Source organism: Nilaparvata lugens, chromosome 1 (assembly GCF_014356525.2).
Source record: "Nilaparvata lugens isolate BPH chromosome 1, ASM1435652v1, whole genome shotgun sequence".
Taxonomy (NCBI): domain Eukaryota; kingdom Metazoa; phylum Arthropoda; class Insecta; order Hemiptera; family Delphacidae; genus Nilaparvata; species Nilaparvata lugens.
In genome coordinates, this window is record NC_052504.1 from 69683151 (window position 1) to 69703302 (window position 20152).

General features: G+C 35.3%; 1 protein-coding gene across 11 annotated transcripts in view; it reads right to left on the minus strand.

Moving 5' to 3' along the window:
* LOC111045654 (dual 3',5'-cyclic-AMP and -GMP phosphodiesterase 11) overlaps positions 1–20152 on the minus strand; it is a 169553-nt gene that overhangs the window by 29733 nt on the left and 119668 nt on the right. For 2 of the 11 annotated variants that reach the window (XM_039441419.1, XM_022331099.2), the window contains exon 1: positions 11266–11834. The exons of the other annotated variants lie outside the window; for them this stretch is intronic. In XM_039441419.1, coding sequence (XP_039297353.1) covers positions 11266–11440 — 175 coding nt within the window. In that variant the 5' untranslated portion in view covers positions 11441–11834. Of the gene's footprint in view, positions 1–11265; positions 11835–20152 lie in introns of those variants that run through there. 11 annotated transcript variants of the gene reach the window in all.

Consider the following 20152-nt stretch of genomic DNA (forward strand, 5'->3'; position numbering starts at 1 on the left):
AAAATACCATCTAGAACACCAGGGAAAAAATTAATTATCGATTCAATAACTAAATAATTGGGCTATATTTTCTGAATTATTACATACGGGAATGAGAAAAAATAAAATTGATAATGAATAGACTGGTGCAAAAAGTGATCAATGAATTTTCAGCAGTCGGCAAGATCAAACAAAACCGTTTATAGTTTTTCATCAAATTGGTCAAATTCCAACTCGTTGAATTTTCTCACGTCAAATATTGACGCACCATTGCTGAGTAATAAAACGGATTATGTTGAAATACCCTCTATTAAGGTGAAACTTGATCAAGTAAACTATTTGACAATATGTGAGCAAAGAATTACTTTTATTATATTTCTGTTAATGAGTTGAGGATTCCGTCAGTTTGAGAATACACGCTAATGAAGATAACTCAATGGGCTATAAAAATAGAAGACAAAAATTGTTCACTATAAAAAAGGTAGTTAGTGAACATATATAATCTCTTCCCCGAGAATGATGAGAGCCCTGGGTTGCACTCAGAGGGTGTATTTCGATTAGTAATTCGATACTGGGCTAATCGAAGCATTCCATCTCGATTAACCCAGTAGTTCGATTGTACCAGGTTTTCAGCTTCATTGTAGAATAGGACCTGGTATAATCGGAACCTGGTCTAATCGAGACACTCCCCACTCAGATGATCATAAGGGATGCATATAATTATTGTACGCTACACAAGGAGAGAGAGAAAGGGACGCTACATTACAGTTTTAGGTGGATTGCGAACAACCGAGAGATGGTTCTAAAACTCTTCAATAATTTTACTGGAACAGGCCTTCCAAAAGTACCGAGTACTGATAGCCCATTGTTTACATGATAAGAGATATTATATAAAATGCCAAATGCTCAAACAATCAGTTCCTAAATGAACTATCATTGTGAATACTGTCTATAACAATATATAAAAATTAGTTAAAATATTCAGTTCGTTTCAGAGAAGTATTTTTCATACAGTTATTCCCGCAGATCTCTCAAGCTTATGTATAGTCTGGCATCACGTTTGAATTGGGGTTTTTCGGAGAAAAAAAACATTAACTGGTTGACTGTATTATCAAATAATGCATAAAAGCGTCATAACATAAAATTGGGACATGAGTGGGGATAGCATATAGCTAATCTTCTAATGAAGTTAATAAATCAGTCTGTAAAACGTTCACCAAGAGCAACAACTGTCAATGCCCTCTAATGAATGAACTAGTTTATCAATAACGACGTTGGAGAAAGTACCTCAACGTACATTATTGTCGCAGGAGATTTATATCGTAGCTGAGAACACAAACTGAGTGCTTAGGACCAATGATCGTTACGATGCTTGTCCAATCGAACAAATGTGAATGAAGAGTTTTATCTACGTTATAATTCATTTGTCATAACAAATACGACCAGAGATAATGGGTTCAAGGATCAATGATACAAAAAATCTGTTTATCTACAGGGAATAACACTCGTAGGCTCATCACTGTATCACTCCACATGAATTACTTTTCACAAATGAATGAAAATGTTTGGTTTCTTAATAAACGAGGAACATATTGATTGAATCTTGGCTTTCCTGTCAATGAATTGAATTGCCAAGAATTAATTCACAATGTATTTGATATAAAAAATGCTACTGATAATACAGTAATGGAGTCAATCGTTGCTCAACTGTTCTAACATTATTCTGTTTGCTATTGAATTCCATACTGTGTTGCTCTCAGGTCTCAGCGCGAACAGAAACAAGAAATGAACCTTTTCTCTTGGTGACGCTTATAATAATTCAAACTTCTGTTGGTAAAAAAACTAATAATTCACCCTGCTTGGTAAGACTTCTTTCCAATTCGAGCCTGTCCAAGCGATCATACCGGATCAATTATTGCCCTTATATGATATTTAAAGGGAGGCAGGATCTTGCTGTGTGTACCCTGATGTATATATCTCTATCACATGACATGCATATATTGGGTGTGCAGAGATGTGGATGCACCTCTGTACATCCCCACAACAGATTCACGTTGAAACCCGGTCACATTCGATCAGACCTGTCATCGTAATGACAGTTAAATCCAGGATTATGCTATTTTATACTATGGATTAACCAAGCTAATTACCCAAATATGAGTGGAATTAGGCCTATACTCATGGCTTAATAAATGGAATTTCTGAGAATGGATTTGTATAATATAAAAACAATTCAATTACACCAATAGAAACAAAATTTATAGATAATTATTATCAAAAATGGATACAGTATTGAGATGGATTACAGTATATTACATGAAGATTAATGAACTTCACAAACTTGATATTCGTTGATTTCCTACACCTCGGAACGAAGAAAACAAAATAATGAAGCACATTTTCTTGTGTCAGGAATTTATAGGACACTAAAATTAGGCTACATCTCTCGATTTGGGATGAACAAATTAATATTGGTTTTGAGAATAATCCATCCATATTTCAGACTGAAAAATCGTATTTTTCGAAAGTGTACACTAGAAGACGATAGTGTCTGACGTCAGAAAGGGGTGTTGCTTTGGTGATGACCCAGGTTTATATTGAAAAGGTTACTGCCAGCAATGTGAGGAGTACAGTAGTATTGGTGCGGTGGCGTGGGCATGATTGGAAACAGTTTGTTTTGAGACGGGCTGGAAATATCCGCCAGTAGAGACGTCATATCTATTAATTGAGAGCGAACTTGACTTGTTTTCTACGGAAGCCAAACATAGGAGAGGAAAATTTGTGAATGCTTCAAGTAGCTTGATAGTTTCCCGTTTAGTGCAACTAATTATGAAATTCCATAGAATTACATGTCGATAACAACGAGGTAGAAAATAATTTAATGACTGAGTTTGACTTTTTACAGCTACTGACAACTGCATAGTTACATAGAGTGGAGTATCACTTTTTTAGGAATACTAAAAATACTATATACTATAAAAAACTCACGTTTTTTATACTCGAATTATTTTTTTCGTGTAAAGCAACCGAATTTTTCTGCATTTTCATATATAATTTAGGTTACTATATCAACCAAGAATCCCCAAGGAAATAATATATAAATTCATAGGAACTGTTTACTCACAAAGAATCGTTCATTTAGAAATTAGACAGTTCTCATTTCAATAATTTACAATCGATATGAACCAGTACGTTAGACAGCGATTCCAAAGCTGGGTGAGTGTTTGTGAACAAAGATTCAATATATTGGTGATGGTGATCTCACAACAATGAATGTTCAGAAAATTGTTTGAAACATCAAACAGTTGAATCACACAAAAATGTGATTCTCATAACTCTCTATTTACAAGGAAGTTTTGTTCCAACTAATGACAGATACAGTCTGCGGCATTTATATTGTTTGACGTCAATAGGGAAATGATTTATTGCCTACTGCGAAGTTCGATTGAAAATCGAAACGGGAAATTGTATGAGTACGCTTCACATGTTATCCAATCGCAGCCGATAACAGAAGACATTAAAATGAAAGGAAGCAATTAAATGCAGAGCAATCAGTATTGAGATTTAGAAAAGAGAACTAAGAAGTGTGTGGGTCATAGGCCCAATGCACTGTCAACACCAACTTGTCACTATCACTCAATACCAAACAACAAATCACATGAATATTATAAAGAAAATTCAGTTTTGGCTCAGTGGAGAAGATAGCCTTTTCATCTATTCAATTTTAAAATTTGAGTTAACCCTAAAATTTAACCCTAGTATTTTCAACTAATTAAATGTCAATTTTTATCATGTGTTGTTGAGTCTTATCGATAATTTATTGGATGCACCCTTGAACATTTCTAGTATCATTTCCTTACATCTGACTCAGCTTTCAATGAAACATAACAATCTGAGACTAGTTTAGAAAATAAAAATCGACTTGGTAAACCAGTAGATATTAAGTAAGAATTAAACAAGGATTATGGAACTGTAAATGACGACTGCGAACTTTAAATTGATGTGAGTTATGTAACGCCAAGCAGATGATAATGACAGTGAGCACACAAACAGCAATAAAACTAGCACACCTCCAATAAAAAATAAGTTGTTTCCAATTGAGTGTTATTAAAATATATTTCAGGAGAGTGAATCATGCTGTTGATGTTGGAAAATCATTCAAATTATAGTATTAACATATTTAAAGGCGATCTTAATAACAAAACATAAAAAGTACAACGTTAAAAGTATTTTAGTACTCTAACATGCGACACACAAACAAACATCAATTTCAATGCAAAGGAGGTGGTAGGAAATCCACATTCACTTTGACCTCAAATTTTTACATCAAAGATAGCAACAAAAATTGCTAATGAGGGTAATTTATGAACTTTTCACATACATTATTTTAATGCGTGTATGAGGATGGAAGAAGAAGATTTTTGGATGAGATGGGCATGGGCAGTACAGCACAGCGCGGAAGTTTAGTCACTTCCTGCATAGACACAGCACGTCCCTATTATCGGTTTTGACAAGAGACAACCTTCATGTGTGGTCACTGTTGGTTTTACGATGGCAACGCAACTGTTCGGTAGGGTAATAAATTAACGAAACGTATTGTTTTAAAAGGGAATGCGGCCTCACGAAACGGGGGATTTGTCATTTCAAATAGGAAGCGGGGACACATTGAGAATGAATAATTCATTTACGTCAAACTCAATTGCTGAACGAAGCCGAGTGAAACAATTGAATGTTAGTAAGACAGTGGCTCACATACGCACATTCGCCCTCGTAAGGGAAAAGCCAGAACTTTTTTCTGATAATTAGCAGACGGTCTACAAGCCACAAATAAAAACACACTGCTCCATGGAAACTGGGACGCTTGCGAAATGTGCTTTTCAGAAAATGACGGTATGGAAAATGCAATGAATGGACTGACTTTCAAATCATTCTTCACATTGTTTTGCATTTTTTGTTTGCTAATGAAAAAAGGAAACTGTTCTCTATTCAACCGTCCCCTCCCCTCCCCTCCCGGCACTACTTCACAACTCTTTCATATTCATTGTACAGCTCTCAGTCTGTCTCCGATGCACTTGAGCCGATCATATTATTCTGCATATTTATTCCAAGTAACACATTTTTATAAACGTTCATGATAAGCCCCAGATATCCAGACTGTTCAGTTATGGTCTCAAGTTTGAAACCCAAATTTGCACACCCTACTACCCACTACCAAGCACTTCAACATAATTTTTATTTTTGTAGTTCGAAATCGAATAAACAACATACTACTTTATTTGATTATCTGATTAATTCGATAAATTGATGATATTTATTAAAATCAATCACATTTTTATAGAGTTAATATGATGAATAAATTATTTATGAAGGATAATTTGGAAATTTTATATAAATATTTGGATGGATAAAGAATAATTGTTATTGTCGATGAACGTTTTCTGCGAACATGAACACAGTATTCAACGAGATCAACGTACTAACCGACCAAACTTCACACATAGTATGTGCTTTAATATGAGCTAATCATTGCTAAATATCTTATGAAAACATATTCTGGGAAAAGAATGTAGTGTGAAGCTTGCAGAAAGATACTAGGTCAAGGCGCATTCAAGGATGAACAAATACTGAATCACAATGAGCAGTGGGAAAATATTGAATCTTATCTGTACATTGGAAACTGAAAAGGGAAAAACATTGATAAATTGATTTCTATGGAAGCTGAGCTCACATTTGCTCAGAATCCACCATTAAAACAAATATTCCGATATTATTGATCATTCGATTTTGAACTCCACTTCAACGAAAAGTGCATTATTGAATCATTGTTTCATAGAATGCTGCTGCATCATGCATTTCCTGTTTCTCCCGCGCATCCGGTGAAAGAATTATCACAGTATTTGCACCTATTTATGAGGCGCATGCGCGTTAGTCGCGCAGATGAGTCACACTGAATTTCCAGGGAGTCTGGTCGCAAAGATCTTCATGTTCTTATATGTGCAATGTGCTTGTGCAGTGCTCACCTTCACCTACACAACTAGCAGTAGGTTGTTTCAGGCTTTAAAAACAATTTCTTCACACTCAATATAGGCAAACACGCAATCTTCTGACACATAACTTACTAGTAAAAACATTTCATATTAAGTAGACCATAAAGGTATTGTATTTTTCAAATTTCAAAAATCCCATGGCAGATACAATATTACTAGAAATGACATTTTTAATTAAGTAGACCATTGAAGTATTGTATTTTTGAAACTTTGGCAAAATATAGTTTTTTGTCATGGAGGTTTAAAACTTTTCATGATTTCAGTTCTCGTCAAAGTCTTTGGGAGAATAATAAAGGAAAACAGGTTGAGAAGTGGTAAGGCGCTTGTGGAAAGTGGAGAAAGTTATCAGGTAAGAGTGGAGAAAAATGAGAAATCTCTTTCGCGAGTATGAAGGAGAAAAGGAAAGCTTTAATGGAAGATTATCACCGCAGTTTTAGATCAAAATTTCCAGTAAAAAAGAAAAATGACGATAAAATCAGAGTTTAGAGTAGGGAGGAGAAAAGATTGATTCAAAAATACATGAAGGATTCTGTAACTGATTGTGACGCTAAAGGCTAGACGGAAGCGGGGGGGGGGATCAAAACTGTTTTATTATGAAAGTGGTAAAAATGTATTATGAGATGAATAAATAGATGGTCGATCTGACGAGACACAATACCCTACCAAAAGACCTTCATATTGAAATGCACATATAAAATGCGAATCAATTTTGTGGCAGGAGATGTGGTATTTCATCATAATAAGAATATTTTTATCAATACAGTATCAATGTATTTTCATTTTTATCATGAAAATCTAATATAAATGTGATAGTAACAAATGAGTAGACTACTATCACAGAAAACACAGAATAGTGAAATTTTCAAAGAATTTAGTATGATTTCGAGAAGATTTGAAATGAGGTTCAATTGCTTAGAAATTCAGACGAAAACAAACTTCAACTAGCAATTATAGCCTATTTCAATAATAATTGTAGCAGTCAACAGAAGACAAATAATGTTATTAGGACTTTCCTTTAGAATATTAACAAGGAAATCCGTTATTTTAATCAGCTTCAACAATAAAGCGACAGGATGAATAATATCTAACAGGAAATATTTTAACTTCTTGCAAGAGTAGTGAGGAAATATGAAGGGAAATTTCACACTTCATAACAAGTCGATATCCGTCAATGTACGAGTATAATTATTTTTTATTTCCACAACTTGTTTCATGAGTTTATCACATTTATGCCAAGCGACAATAATATGAGTGTAGGAAATTTTATGTCTTTTCCAACTTTTACAGTCCGCTGAAGCGTTTCACTTGTATCTTACTACAGGAATTAATTCCATTTACAAGATTATCACAGATCTCTGCTTCAAGCGACTTTCATTATGAAAACTCCAATTCTACATCAAGATCACCTCTCAGTTTTTTTGATAATATTTTTATCAAATTGTTGATATGAATTTCGCCTAGTACTGAAACCGTGAACAGTGTATTATCTCTGCTGTCTTGTCTTTTCTAGAAAGCCTAGCTTCCAAGTAATTTTTTTTATTTAATAGTTTGATGAAGAATGATAGCACACGATTGAGTGTTGAAGGGCTTTTCGATTGTGAGGCACAGGTGATCAAGTGACGATCCTAGTTGTACAACACAGGAATTATTGGGAAAGACTGAAGTGGTATATGAAATGAAATGGATTTAATTTATCCAAAGAACAGTACAATAACAGGAAAATCAGAATCTTATCATCGAAACATAGAACTTTTTACATATATATAACGATTTAACATAATGATAAGGCTCTTTTATATGAATGAATAGAAAAACTCCCCGAGGCCTGTGTGGGGTGGTATATGTGGAGAGGGTTCTTGAAAATGTTTTTGTACCTTGCCGGGTGTTGAGTGAAAGTTGAACCTTTGTACATGAGAGTGCGTAGTGCAATAAACACTATGTATTACAACTCTGACTGGTATAGAGAAGTAAATAAATTATATTATTTAAAATTGCATGTAATCAACTCATTTACACAGCTCAACTTAGTAGTAGAATGAAATTGAATATTTTCGATTACAAAGTATTAGAAAATGCTGGCCATTGAATGTAAAACTTGAACTCCTGGGTGTAAGATTTGATACAGTTGAATTATGAAATTGAATCAATGAAATATTGATGATTAAACCTACATGATTTACTTGACAAATCAGTATATCGCAACCGTATCAGTTATTCAACCGTATTAGTTGAATAGATGATGAAGTACTGGAATTAATTGTTAGAATTTAGTTGGAGAACAGTTTAGAGAAGTAAGCTTGTTGTTTCTCGCCAATTATCATAATAATATGTGTATAAATATATACATATGTTGTATGCAATGGCAGCTCTTAATAGTGTTGGCAAATACGAAGGATATCGGTAGGAAACAAAAAGTATATTGCATTCTCAATTGAGATCGACATTCCCTACTTGAACCAGGAATTGGAAATCGGTTGTTCCATCGCTAGAATGAAAGTGGAATGGAAGTTCAAATATTCCAAAGCTCATTAATGAGAAATAATCTGGAAGATACAAGATGTTGTGTCAATAACCCAAGACATGGCCTCGTCCCAGACACAATTATGAATGGAATTCAGGAAAACGACGTTCATCTCCGTGCATATCGAATAAGGAAAAAATTTGCAAACCTGAAGCATTAACGAGAGCGCCGCCCAATGATACGTCGGTCACCAATAATATAATGTCAAGGCCGTGAAGATACTGAATTCCGAGTAGAAGCGAGCGAATGGCGCGTGGGACAACAAATAGCTGAATCGAAACGTTTGTGAGAATGTTGACAACTTGACAAATAGTGGTGTAATCACTTTGGTAATCTTTGCAAGTAATCGGCCAAATTAGGCGCGTCGCTGATTTAGAGGAAAAACACCATTCATAACTATTTGGTCCGTATCCGTTCGTTGATTGACATTTCCTAATACCAGTTTTGTTTATTCCAACTCTGATGGCTAGTTAGGATTAATCTGTAAAATAGCAGTTTGGAAGTCTAAACTGAACTACTGTATTATAATTATGTATCAATTATCCAAAAATAAAGGCTTCTTGAACTAACACAGAAAAGCCAACTTTATCTTCCCCAAATAAGCTAGTTTAGCAGGCTCACTAAAAAGCTGACTTTAAAGCAGCAACTACCGTACGCATAAATTTGAAAGGAAAAATTCAAGTTGTTGTGAGGAATGTAAAAATGCTGTGAATCTTCAAAATTAATATTATTGACACCATACAGTATCATGAGAATTCCAAATGTCACTATTCAGGCTTCTACCTATTTAATGTTCAATCCGATGAATTGCATTTCAACCTATTCTAAAGAGAATTTCAAGCACAATGCGATAATATTTTTTCAGATTGGCATATAGATTTAGGCCTAAATAATAATAACCAAATCAATGATTTTACACTATCAAAATTGATGAAAAAATTCTACTCATGTTCATTACCTCCTACTAAAGTTTACAATGCATAAGCAATGCCAGTTCATGTCCAGTTTGTGATTATGCAACTAGTTCTCACATTCTTGCTCGTAAAGATTCTATTTGAACTACTGTACCTATTTAGCACAAGTACAATTCACACAAGTCGTTACATAGGCATAGCAAATGATATTCATTCAAGTAATATGAATAAATTATTGTTCAAGAGTCTACTGTATAAACAGGAATGTGGAAGTGAATGGGCAATGACCTCAAAATGGTTTGAAGTATTGTCTCATTAATACTATCTTTTTCAAGTACTAGAACTACTAAAGAGAGTCCGAAAACATCATTCAATTTTAAGTTGGAAATTAGAACGTTACAGTCTTATTTTCAAATTAATTTACTGTTAGATTTTGGGAAATTCGAAATGTGTCGTTCTGCACTCACCCAGTGGCGAGCTAAAAATCACAGAACTGGTTTAATCATTTATCCATAGACAACAACTGAACCGTTACATACACTTATTAAACTGAAGCCTTGGGCTAAGCTGATGACAGTTGAAATTTCCATCCATCATTCTATTGATATTTTCACTAGTCTATTGATAGTTTACATTATTTTTATGTTACAAATAATGTAAACAATAAAATTGATTTGATTTGATTGATTCAATACTTCTTGATAAGTTGAGATATTATAAGACCTTGAATGATTAATCTAGGATGCGTAACAAGATATTCGCTAATAACTCCTGCTACTTGCTAAAATCAAGCATTTCAGTCGTTTCCCTCACCATGGAGAGTTACTAAGAAGGAGAAGGTCTATCGAGTTTCAAATTCAGCCTTCTCTTTGACCTGACGAGAAGTTATAATCTGATTAGAATCTATTCTGGTCATGGTAATCTGTGCTCTGTGGAATACCATGCCACATACCACGTAGATCGTATAGATTTCTATCAGCTAGAGGCTATCTGGTCTAGTTATGAACATGCACCATTGAGCCAAGCACATAACTTGGAAAGTTGATTACATAAACTAAGCTCAAGAAATTCAAATTAATCAAGTTCAGCATAGATAGCTCGATAAGACAGACAAGCCTAGATGAATCCTAAAATGCAATGCCAAATTTGATGTTTCATCAACAGTTTTCTGAATGGTGGAGCTATGATGAAATCGATTTCGACCTTGTAATACTACGACGACGCGTCTCTTACTAAATTTGATTATTATGAATGTGATTGACAGGGCTATAGAGCAACATTGTCATATGAATTGAAAAACATAAAAACTATTCGAAAGTAGAGAATAGGTTTCTTATAGTGGATTGGAAGAGAAATAAAAAATGGGAAGGCTTGAAATAATGCACTTGTTCATATGATAGTGTATTCTTTCAGACCTATGCTATCGTTTCACTATGTTGTTACTATGAATTACAATAGAAATATTATCATATTCGACAAGTTGAATAAACGACTCCAATTAGAAGTAAATAGAGACGAAAGAAACTGAGGCATGCTGTGATTACTAGATGATAAATAACACACCTATTGCAGTTATCTGTTTTTTTCAGTTATCAATGCTAAAATAACAGTAGAGATACAATCTCAATAAAATAACTGTATAAAATTACTTCCGCAGGAACTTACAAATACAGGTTTTTCAGATGATGATTAGTCTGCAACACGAAATACCACGATCTTACCTAGTGTCTGTCTCGTTTTTATATCCTCAAGGTTCTGACATATTGGTTATATTGGAGTGAAACCAGACGATTTCTCTACTCACCCATCAGATTCCTGTATCCGTTGAAGTTCTCCACTCTCTGCGCCAAACTGATCCTCAGCCGTTCACGAATCACTACATCTGGTATAACCGTGCCATAACTTCTTGTCCAGAGTGAGTCACTGCTCACAACAAAGATCGGCTTATAAGTGAATGGACGAGTAAGATCATGAAGCATGGAGGTGGCAGGAAAATCCCTTGTCTACGTCAATGTGATTCGCGGATGAAGGTGTCGATTAGTCATTACGTAGACCGATCATATATATTGCGCAAGCCAGGGGGGTTGACCGTAGTGCAGCAAGTAGTAGTTGACGATAGTTTTTATCACATCAACTCTCAGACACGATTGGCACAGTAACAGTTTAATCGGGCGTTGTGTCAATATTATCGTATGACGTATTCAAGTTCTAAAAATCAACACGGAAAACTGACACTTTTCACAAGCCAAAAGTGAAGTGAGAAGAAAACTGTTGCACGGGCATCTGTTCACCACAGCTAACAAACACCGACTGACTAACAAACAAGCAGATGACGGCGACTCAACCCAACTATTGCAACTTCTTTCAACGAAATAAAACCGGACCAGACACAGATCACTGTTGCTCGCAGGAATCGCCGAGATACGGCATGATACGTTTCACACCATTTGAAACGGAGATTTCGCGCCAAGTAACAATGATAGTACAGTAATCACAAGCATTATTGCATCAGCTCAGAAAGTCGTAGGTAAGCGGAGGGTTCATGACAGGTCTAAATTGGTATTTGGTAATGAAGATGCTTTCTGTAGATTGAAGAACGTCCTTTGCTCCCTTGACCGATTTCATTTGTAAATGCCATTGATTTACTCATTTTTTCAATTAGTAGGATACAAGTCTGCTAATGCGAAAATATGTGATAGAAATAATATCATAATATTATATTGTTATAATATGCATATTTGAACCCATTAATCCTCTAATGGGTATGAATGGAGAGAGGTTAGAATTATGAGAGGGACTCCTGAAGCAAACTCAACAGATTTGTAAGGATCAGGGTAGGCATCCAGCATTACAGAGAAACATAATTTGAATGGAATTTAACCGTTCTTCGTTCATCTAATGTAATTCAAACTTAATTTTATACCTTTCACTCGTATTTTTATATTACAAAATTTGAATTTTAGATGAATCCAATTTTCATAGTTCAATTTCATTTTTCATTGATGGTACTTTTGAAACAGAGCCCAATCATTCTAACAGTTGAAAACAGAATCAATCAATCTTTAAATATTTGTTAAAGTGATTTTGTGCTAGTTATTCATGCACTCAAAGGAAAACACTAGATATAGTATTGTCAAACCAAAGATTTCAATCTGTGGTTGATCAATATCTAGTCTTTTCATTCAGAATCAATTTTGGTTGATTTTGATAATTTATTTCTCTTGTCACGTCCATGCTCATCGACTGGGTTTTTCGTATTCATTCTCTGTCAATTCATTTTTAGGAGATATTTTGTAGTCCATTATTCTCTTATTATCAGCATTAAGAATAAATGAGATGAGAAGTTTGAATTGTCAACAAGAAATACCAATAGATGGCAACTCGTTCCAACCTTTATCGGGGACTATTCAGCTGTGCATGTGTACAAACCATATACCAGAGACCATATCATACTGTCCTACAATGAATTTTATAATTTCAGTAAACTTCAAATTTGACGTGGCAAACTGCATCATGGAAGGAGCACTAAGGCAAAAGGCGCTCGAATTACTTCCCGCTGACCCACTTCAATACAGAGACAGTGACAGAGCAAGACGACGACTTGGCCGAAATCAGTTGTGACTATGACAAGGACGACGACAACTCCTGGCTCCAGCACTGTGGCTCTCATCAAACCGATGATGACGGTGCACTTGCATCTCGGTTCACGCTCCTGCGACTCTTTCGCCAAATTACGAGCACCATTCCGCTATTCGCTTTATTCTCATTTCTGTTGTTTGATGTTATTATCAACCGGAAGATTCACAAATATCGATCAGCAGAAAGCAGTCAGAAACGTGAAAGAAATATATCGTAGTTCTACGCCATTTACTTGTAGTCTAGTTTGTAGATTGTTCGTATTTTGATTCAGATGTCTCATTTCCATGTTATTATTTCACTCCAGATTCAGGAGCATTACTAGAAACATTGTTGAGCTCGACCTCAGCTTTCCAAGCCTTTGTTAATCAAGTCTGAGTATATACTTAACTTCTGAGTAACAGAATAGACTGGAGAAGATGAGCAGAGGTTAAATACTAATTGAATCAATTATAGAATCCTAGAAATTTCATGTCAGGACTCTCTACACACTTCTTCTACTTTATTAAATAGAATAGGCAGGCTACAATACGATAATATCATCTGTAGGAAACACTCTGTTGAAAAAACAATTTACAATAAAGAAGCGGATGAATAGTTTTTGCCTCAATAGTGATGAGATCCAGTAACTACAGACAGCTGAGAAGTAATTTGAAAGGAAAGGACGTTCTACTGTAAGTCATCGTTCTACAGTAATCATCTGAAACTCAATCGAATCGTTTCAAGGTTGACAAACTTCTATTGGGATAATCGATGTATATGATTAAATAAAGAAATTTCAAAGTCTTATGCCCGGTTTCATCAAGCTCGGTCAAGATATTTGAACATGATCACGCCGTGTGAAGAAGCAGCAGCAGTTGTGGCGGTTGGAATGCATGTTGAGACATGCGTGAAGTGAGTGAGAGCAATCAGCTGTCGGCCACGGAATGTGAGGACGAACAGCTGAGGACGGGGTTACAGGATGAACAGAAGGGGGACTGACTGCAGAGGTGAACCACCTTGTTGACTGCACAGGATCACAGCTGGTCTGTGCCTCTTGCCACCTGCCTTGCCACTTGCCTCTTGCCTTGCCACTTGCCTTGCCTCTGGCCTCTGGCTGAATGGATACGTGTGGCGTGTGTGATGACGCAGTGGCGCCAGTCGGCCTCCAAGGCCAGTTGCCAGCCAGCCATCTGATCGCTGCACACAGGCAACACACCAAGATACAAATTGTTAACATACTTTATGTTATGTATCAAAAAAGAAAGCTGTCCGAATGGACAATTAGAAGATACAAACTATTTATGTACTATTATTGAGGAAATAATATTCGTTCGTCTCCTGGTACTATGGTTTACTGGGTACGCTCTAGAGAGATACACCTCAACTGCCATCATTCACTATAAATAACATTTTTTAAACAAATTCATTCAACTAATGCTGACAGTTTGAAGTGGTCAAACTATATGAAATATTACGAATTTAAACTGTATGATCTTAGGAACGTTGTTGGTCTAGAGAGATGTTGAAATTTCCCTACCATTTGTTCAAAAAAGATTGTTGTTACAATTTTTACATTTTTGGATGGTTGTTGAGGAAGGATTTTTAAGATTACGTGAAATCTAACTTTACGTGAAGGAATGATATATTATTCAAGTTAACACAAAGTTAATATGAAACACACACATTTGGAATTTTATCTTAGGAACGTTGTTCGTCTAAAGAGATGTTAAGATTTTCCTACCAATTGCTTGAAAAAGATTGTTGTGAGGCTGCAGTTTTGGTTGGTTATTTAGGAAGGACGTTGAAGATATACAAGTAGAATAGAATAGAATGGAATGAAAATAATGTTTATTATTGAAGTTAGCCACAATACAATACAAAAAACACACACATACGGCTCAAATAGACAAAATTGCCAGCCAAAGATAAACGAGTATATTTGCAAATAACTATAATATTCCTGTTGATGGATATCTGACGCAATATCAGAGATGTGGAGTTGGTGTGATTTGGGACTTGGATGTTGGATTTCTAGGGAAAAATCTACTGGAGCAGTATACTCCATCAACCTTGATGAAGAAAGAAGTACTTTACAATGAGTACTGTGTTGGGAATGATGCTGATCCTAGATGGAAATAACTTGAGAAAACTAGTATTGAGTACCGAGCTGTCATTTACAGGAGAAATTCGCTTGAATCCAAATTGGCCAAACCGTCATAGCCAAGGAAGCTTATGAATCAGAATATTCCTTTCCAAGTGCACATGTGACTACTTGACGATTTGAATTGACACAGGCTTATCTCTGAGTCAGTTGTTGTGCTTTTCTCATATCTTTTCTATACATCTGCAGTAATCCAGTAATCCACACTTTTCACCTATCACCTTATCCAGTTTTCTCCACCATAAATCACATTTTACCATCAATATGGCATTACATTCGTCTAGTATATTCAGGAAGGATCCTGAGGTCTAAGGTGAAATGTTAAGGTAATAGATTCATAGAATCTAGAAGTATTATATCTGTGATATGGGTTGGTAACTCAAATGACTTCTCATGCAATCCAGTTTCTGGTTGGCTGCAATTGATGCACAGACAGAACTGAATTCCTCGTCGATCATTAACCCACGAAATTTTGTTATTGAAAGACAATTTTTTATTACCATCATTGATTCGTTTGATGAGCCACACAGTCTATACAAATTATTGTTTACGACCATGCTGGAAGAATGCATGCAAGGACTAGCAGAGAAAGATAGAGAGCAATAAAATAAATGATAGGAGAGGGGGGAAAAGACAGATTAACAGTGAAATAGATAAAGAGGAGCATAAAGACGCCAGAGCCTAGTTTATAGCCCTCTGTAGGCATTTGGTAGAAGTTGACCAAGCAAGCATGGGAAGTAGCGAGGAATGCAGATCGGCAGGCTGCAGAGAGGTAATTACCTGCTCTTCACTCTCAACTGTTTCTTCAACCGTTTATACTGTACTGGTGAATATATTTCTAAATACAGTAATACGTGTTAGCGGATTCAGACGCGTAGGCCTACCCTTGACATCTATAGATAAACTAATCCATCTAAACCATCTAACAATATCTAAACCATCTAGAGGATTAAAATTATAGGTGCTGAAGAATGTGTTCAAGGTGTTCAGAAAACAAGAGAGCTTAGCTGGTACGAAAAAGTCACCTCTGGTTATCACATTGATTACAACTTTCTTGGATCAAGGCAAAAATAGCATTCACTAATGTAATACAATACCCAAAAACCAATAATGTAAGTCGCATTCTCACATTATATCAGTATTCTGGATATTAAGAGCTACAAACATTGATTCCTTGCAAACAATGGAGATGAGTGATAAAGTAGGATGATAAAAAGGATCAACCCTCGTACTTCCTATTACCCACGCACAAGCAAAAAGCTCATGTAGGCATCATCAGCAATGAAAAAAATTTCAACGAATTTATAATTGATTGATATGCAAAAGAATTATAGATTGATTGTTTGATATTCAACATTGATTTCGAATTTGAGTCAACGAGTTGGAACAAGTAATTGGAATAACTAAATTATTGAAGATGATTTCAAATTTTCAAGAAAAGGGGTGGTATGATGGATTTTAGTATCTTATACATTATAAGTTGATCCAGCTAGATCAATTAAATCTCAATGTCACGAATTTATGTTGTAGTTCACGTCCTAAAACTGAACAAGAGTAACTAAACTCTACTGTCGAAGCAAAATGAAAGCGACAGGAAGTTGAATGACATAAGAATATGCAACAAGCAAGTATGTAATGCACGTACAGCTGCTAATGCAGTACCAAGGTCTTTGCATTAAATGGGCGAAAGCGTTTGGCCGTACAGTTTCGCCAACACCTGGCTATCAATAAATAATAAATCGACCCATTGAAACGTAACGGCGATTTATCTACGTTGCAAAACATAATGCAACATAATAAGAGACACGTTTCGTACGTCATACTGTTGACACACAACGGAGAATTCGTCATTGGGATGAGACGTGGCACGTGGGTGTCAGTCTAGTCTAGGAGAAAACCACCATCCATCATCCATCTACACATCTATAGGCCCGTTTTGGCGCCAGACGAAAATATTACTGAGACACGTGTCACGTAACGCAATAACCCCTCAACTGAGACGGTGACTTATTTTTGAAGATCCTCACAAGTTTTAATGTCCAATTATCTAAAAATAGCACCGCCGCGATGCCCTTACTCCCACGCGCGACATGCGTAGCCGTAGACCCCAGCGATCTCTATACATTCAACATCTTAGAAATTCTCCAAGTTTGAATATTCATATCGTTCAATATTTGAAGGATATTAGGCACGATGATGATTTTTGATTTGTAGAATTTGTTAGGAAAACTATCATTTTTTCGAAGGAATCATACAATTAAATATTGGGATATTAAAGAGAGATTCCAAAGAAAGGGAGAAGAAGGGAAGCGTGAGGTTGAATTTGAGGGTTGAAGGATTTATTAAAAATTCTATTTTGAGAATTTTCATGGGTTGGACGGTTAGAGAGATTGAAGAAAAGTTGAATACTCAAGTGTTTTCGTCTTGGGTGAAGGTGGCCACCACCAATTCATATTTGTCTTGGAGTTGTTATACACGTATTTGTCTGAACAGAAACAGAATTTGTAAATTGATTCTATAGTTATCTATTCTACAGATAATATATCTATCCAATTGCATTGAGTGAAAATGTAAATAATGTTATGTTCGAGTCAAACTAATTAGGCACCAAACTCTATCAAGAAAGTAAGTGATCACATCGTAATCTCAATTTTAACAAACAACATACATTGGATTTGAGTGATACCAGTTCCATAGACTAGCAGGTAAACTTTTGAGTCATCAATTACAGCGATAAAGGTTTGGCATTTTGATTCAATCAAGTGAGCTCGATAAGGAAAGGGAACTTTCAATGGTAATTAATCACTGATAGTAATTAAACAGACAACCTTCATGTCGAAACAGGATACTCTAATTGAAAACAGCAGTGACCAAGCGTACAGTCATAGTTTATATGAGAAAACCCGGTTCTACAAGATGTCAAATTCAGCAATTCAACTTGTCAAAAAGGAAGACAATTTGCAATTCTATAGGAAGAAATACAGTAGATATCGATCTCAAGATGGGGATAGAGAACTGCGGAGTTTCCAGAATAATTTTTTAATAGAATTGTTTGATTTCAGAGAATTGACATTTTGAATACTATTTAAATACCTCTGGTTAAATCTGGAATATAATGTTGTTTTGAAGGAATCGATCAACAAATACACAAAATGCAATAATTTCTCATCCATGCCAATGAAAGTCCATCGATATACCTATGTCTTTTCTCATGAGTGATCAAGAATTATAAAAGAAGGGTTTGCTTTCTACTCAATTAAATGGAGCTGACTCCCTATCATTGCATTAAGAAATTATCAATTATTACAGAAGAACACTGCCCAACAATAATAATATGTTACAAGACAGATTGTGCATGACTGACAAGGTGACGGTTAGTCTAAACCAAGTTGAAATGTTGAAGGGTGTGATGAGGTGATGTGAGGCAGATGTCTCATGACGTCTGGCTCCTAGATAGCATCAGCAGAGGGTGGAGCCCGGCTGGTCTTCAGGAAACAGGAAACCGGCGTCCGGAACGCAACGCAACGTGTGACGTCATCTCAGTATCAACCGTCCAAAAACTGACGATACTGGCTTATATTCCCTTACGCACAAGGCTGTCTTTGTATGTCATTGTACAGTTCTAATTTTCAATAAGCTTATCATAGAATCTACAAATGATGTCTAAAAGAGATTTATGGACTATACTATGAAAATATTGGATAGAGCATCATCTGGTATCTTCAGATCTTCGGATCAAAGTGTTCAAAAAGTAGAATGTAGAATTCATTGTACAGTGAATTTGTTCAGTATTCAATAAGCAATAAAACTATTATTGGAACAGCTTACTAATCTCACTTTCTAGTGTCATTGCATTAAACAAGTATCATTGATTCCAAAATGAACAAAAAGGGAAACATTTATTAAAAATTTATTTTTAATGTGATCACCGAAACTAGTAGTTATAATTTGTATTCTTATTCTATTATTTTATTAATTCAAAGGGTACTATAATACTATTTTATAAACAAAAAGGGATTGGAAAATTATAATATACCGCGTTTGAGACTTACTTTTTGACAGAAAATCTTTATATTATGCAATGTAGATCTTCTTCTTCTGCTAGTGCCAATTTGTTCCGAATATTGGCGATCAGCCTGACTATGGATATATTATTTACAGCCATCCTGGAAAGTTCTATTGTAGTCTTGGAGAACCAGGAACGCAGGTTTTTCAGCCATGATATTTAATATCTTCAATAACTGGCATCAAATAATCGATTGCTAAAGCTTCTATAGAATTTGAATGCTTAGGTCAATGCATTTTTAAGAAGAATGCACTAAGATTAGAATTAATGCAGTTGAATATACGAGGATAGATTTGGACTACCTTCTAGTCTCCATCAATGTGATTAGATTGCATTGGTAGATAGAGGTATAGAGGTGTTGAATCATTTGCATTCAAAACAGTTGACCTAGCAGATGATTATGTGCTTGCTAATCAGAACCGAAATTGGAATTTGATTGTGAATTTACATAATTCCACGTGAAATCTATGTTAATTACATTGCCAGTCGCTTATGTTTTGGCTGAAATTCGTTCAATAATCACAGGTCCTACCGATGTTAAACAATTCACAGATTCAGGTTAGTTGATGAAATAGACAATCACCGAATTGAATGTGCCAAGTATTGGCTGTTAAGTCAGTGAGCATGTGATTTTTAAGTATCACTGTAAGCCAATAGTGATTATCACACTTCTAGCAGTTTTCTTGAATTGGGGGAGGGAATGAAAACCTTTGAGATCCACATTTTGAATTTAACAATTGTTGTATAACTTTGAAAGAATTTATTAATTAACTGGTACAATAACACTACACTACTTGATAGTATTTCACCAATATGACTTTTAAAAATTACTAAAAAATTATGTTT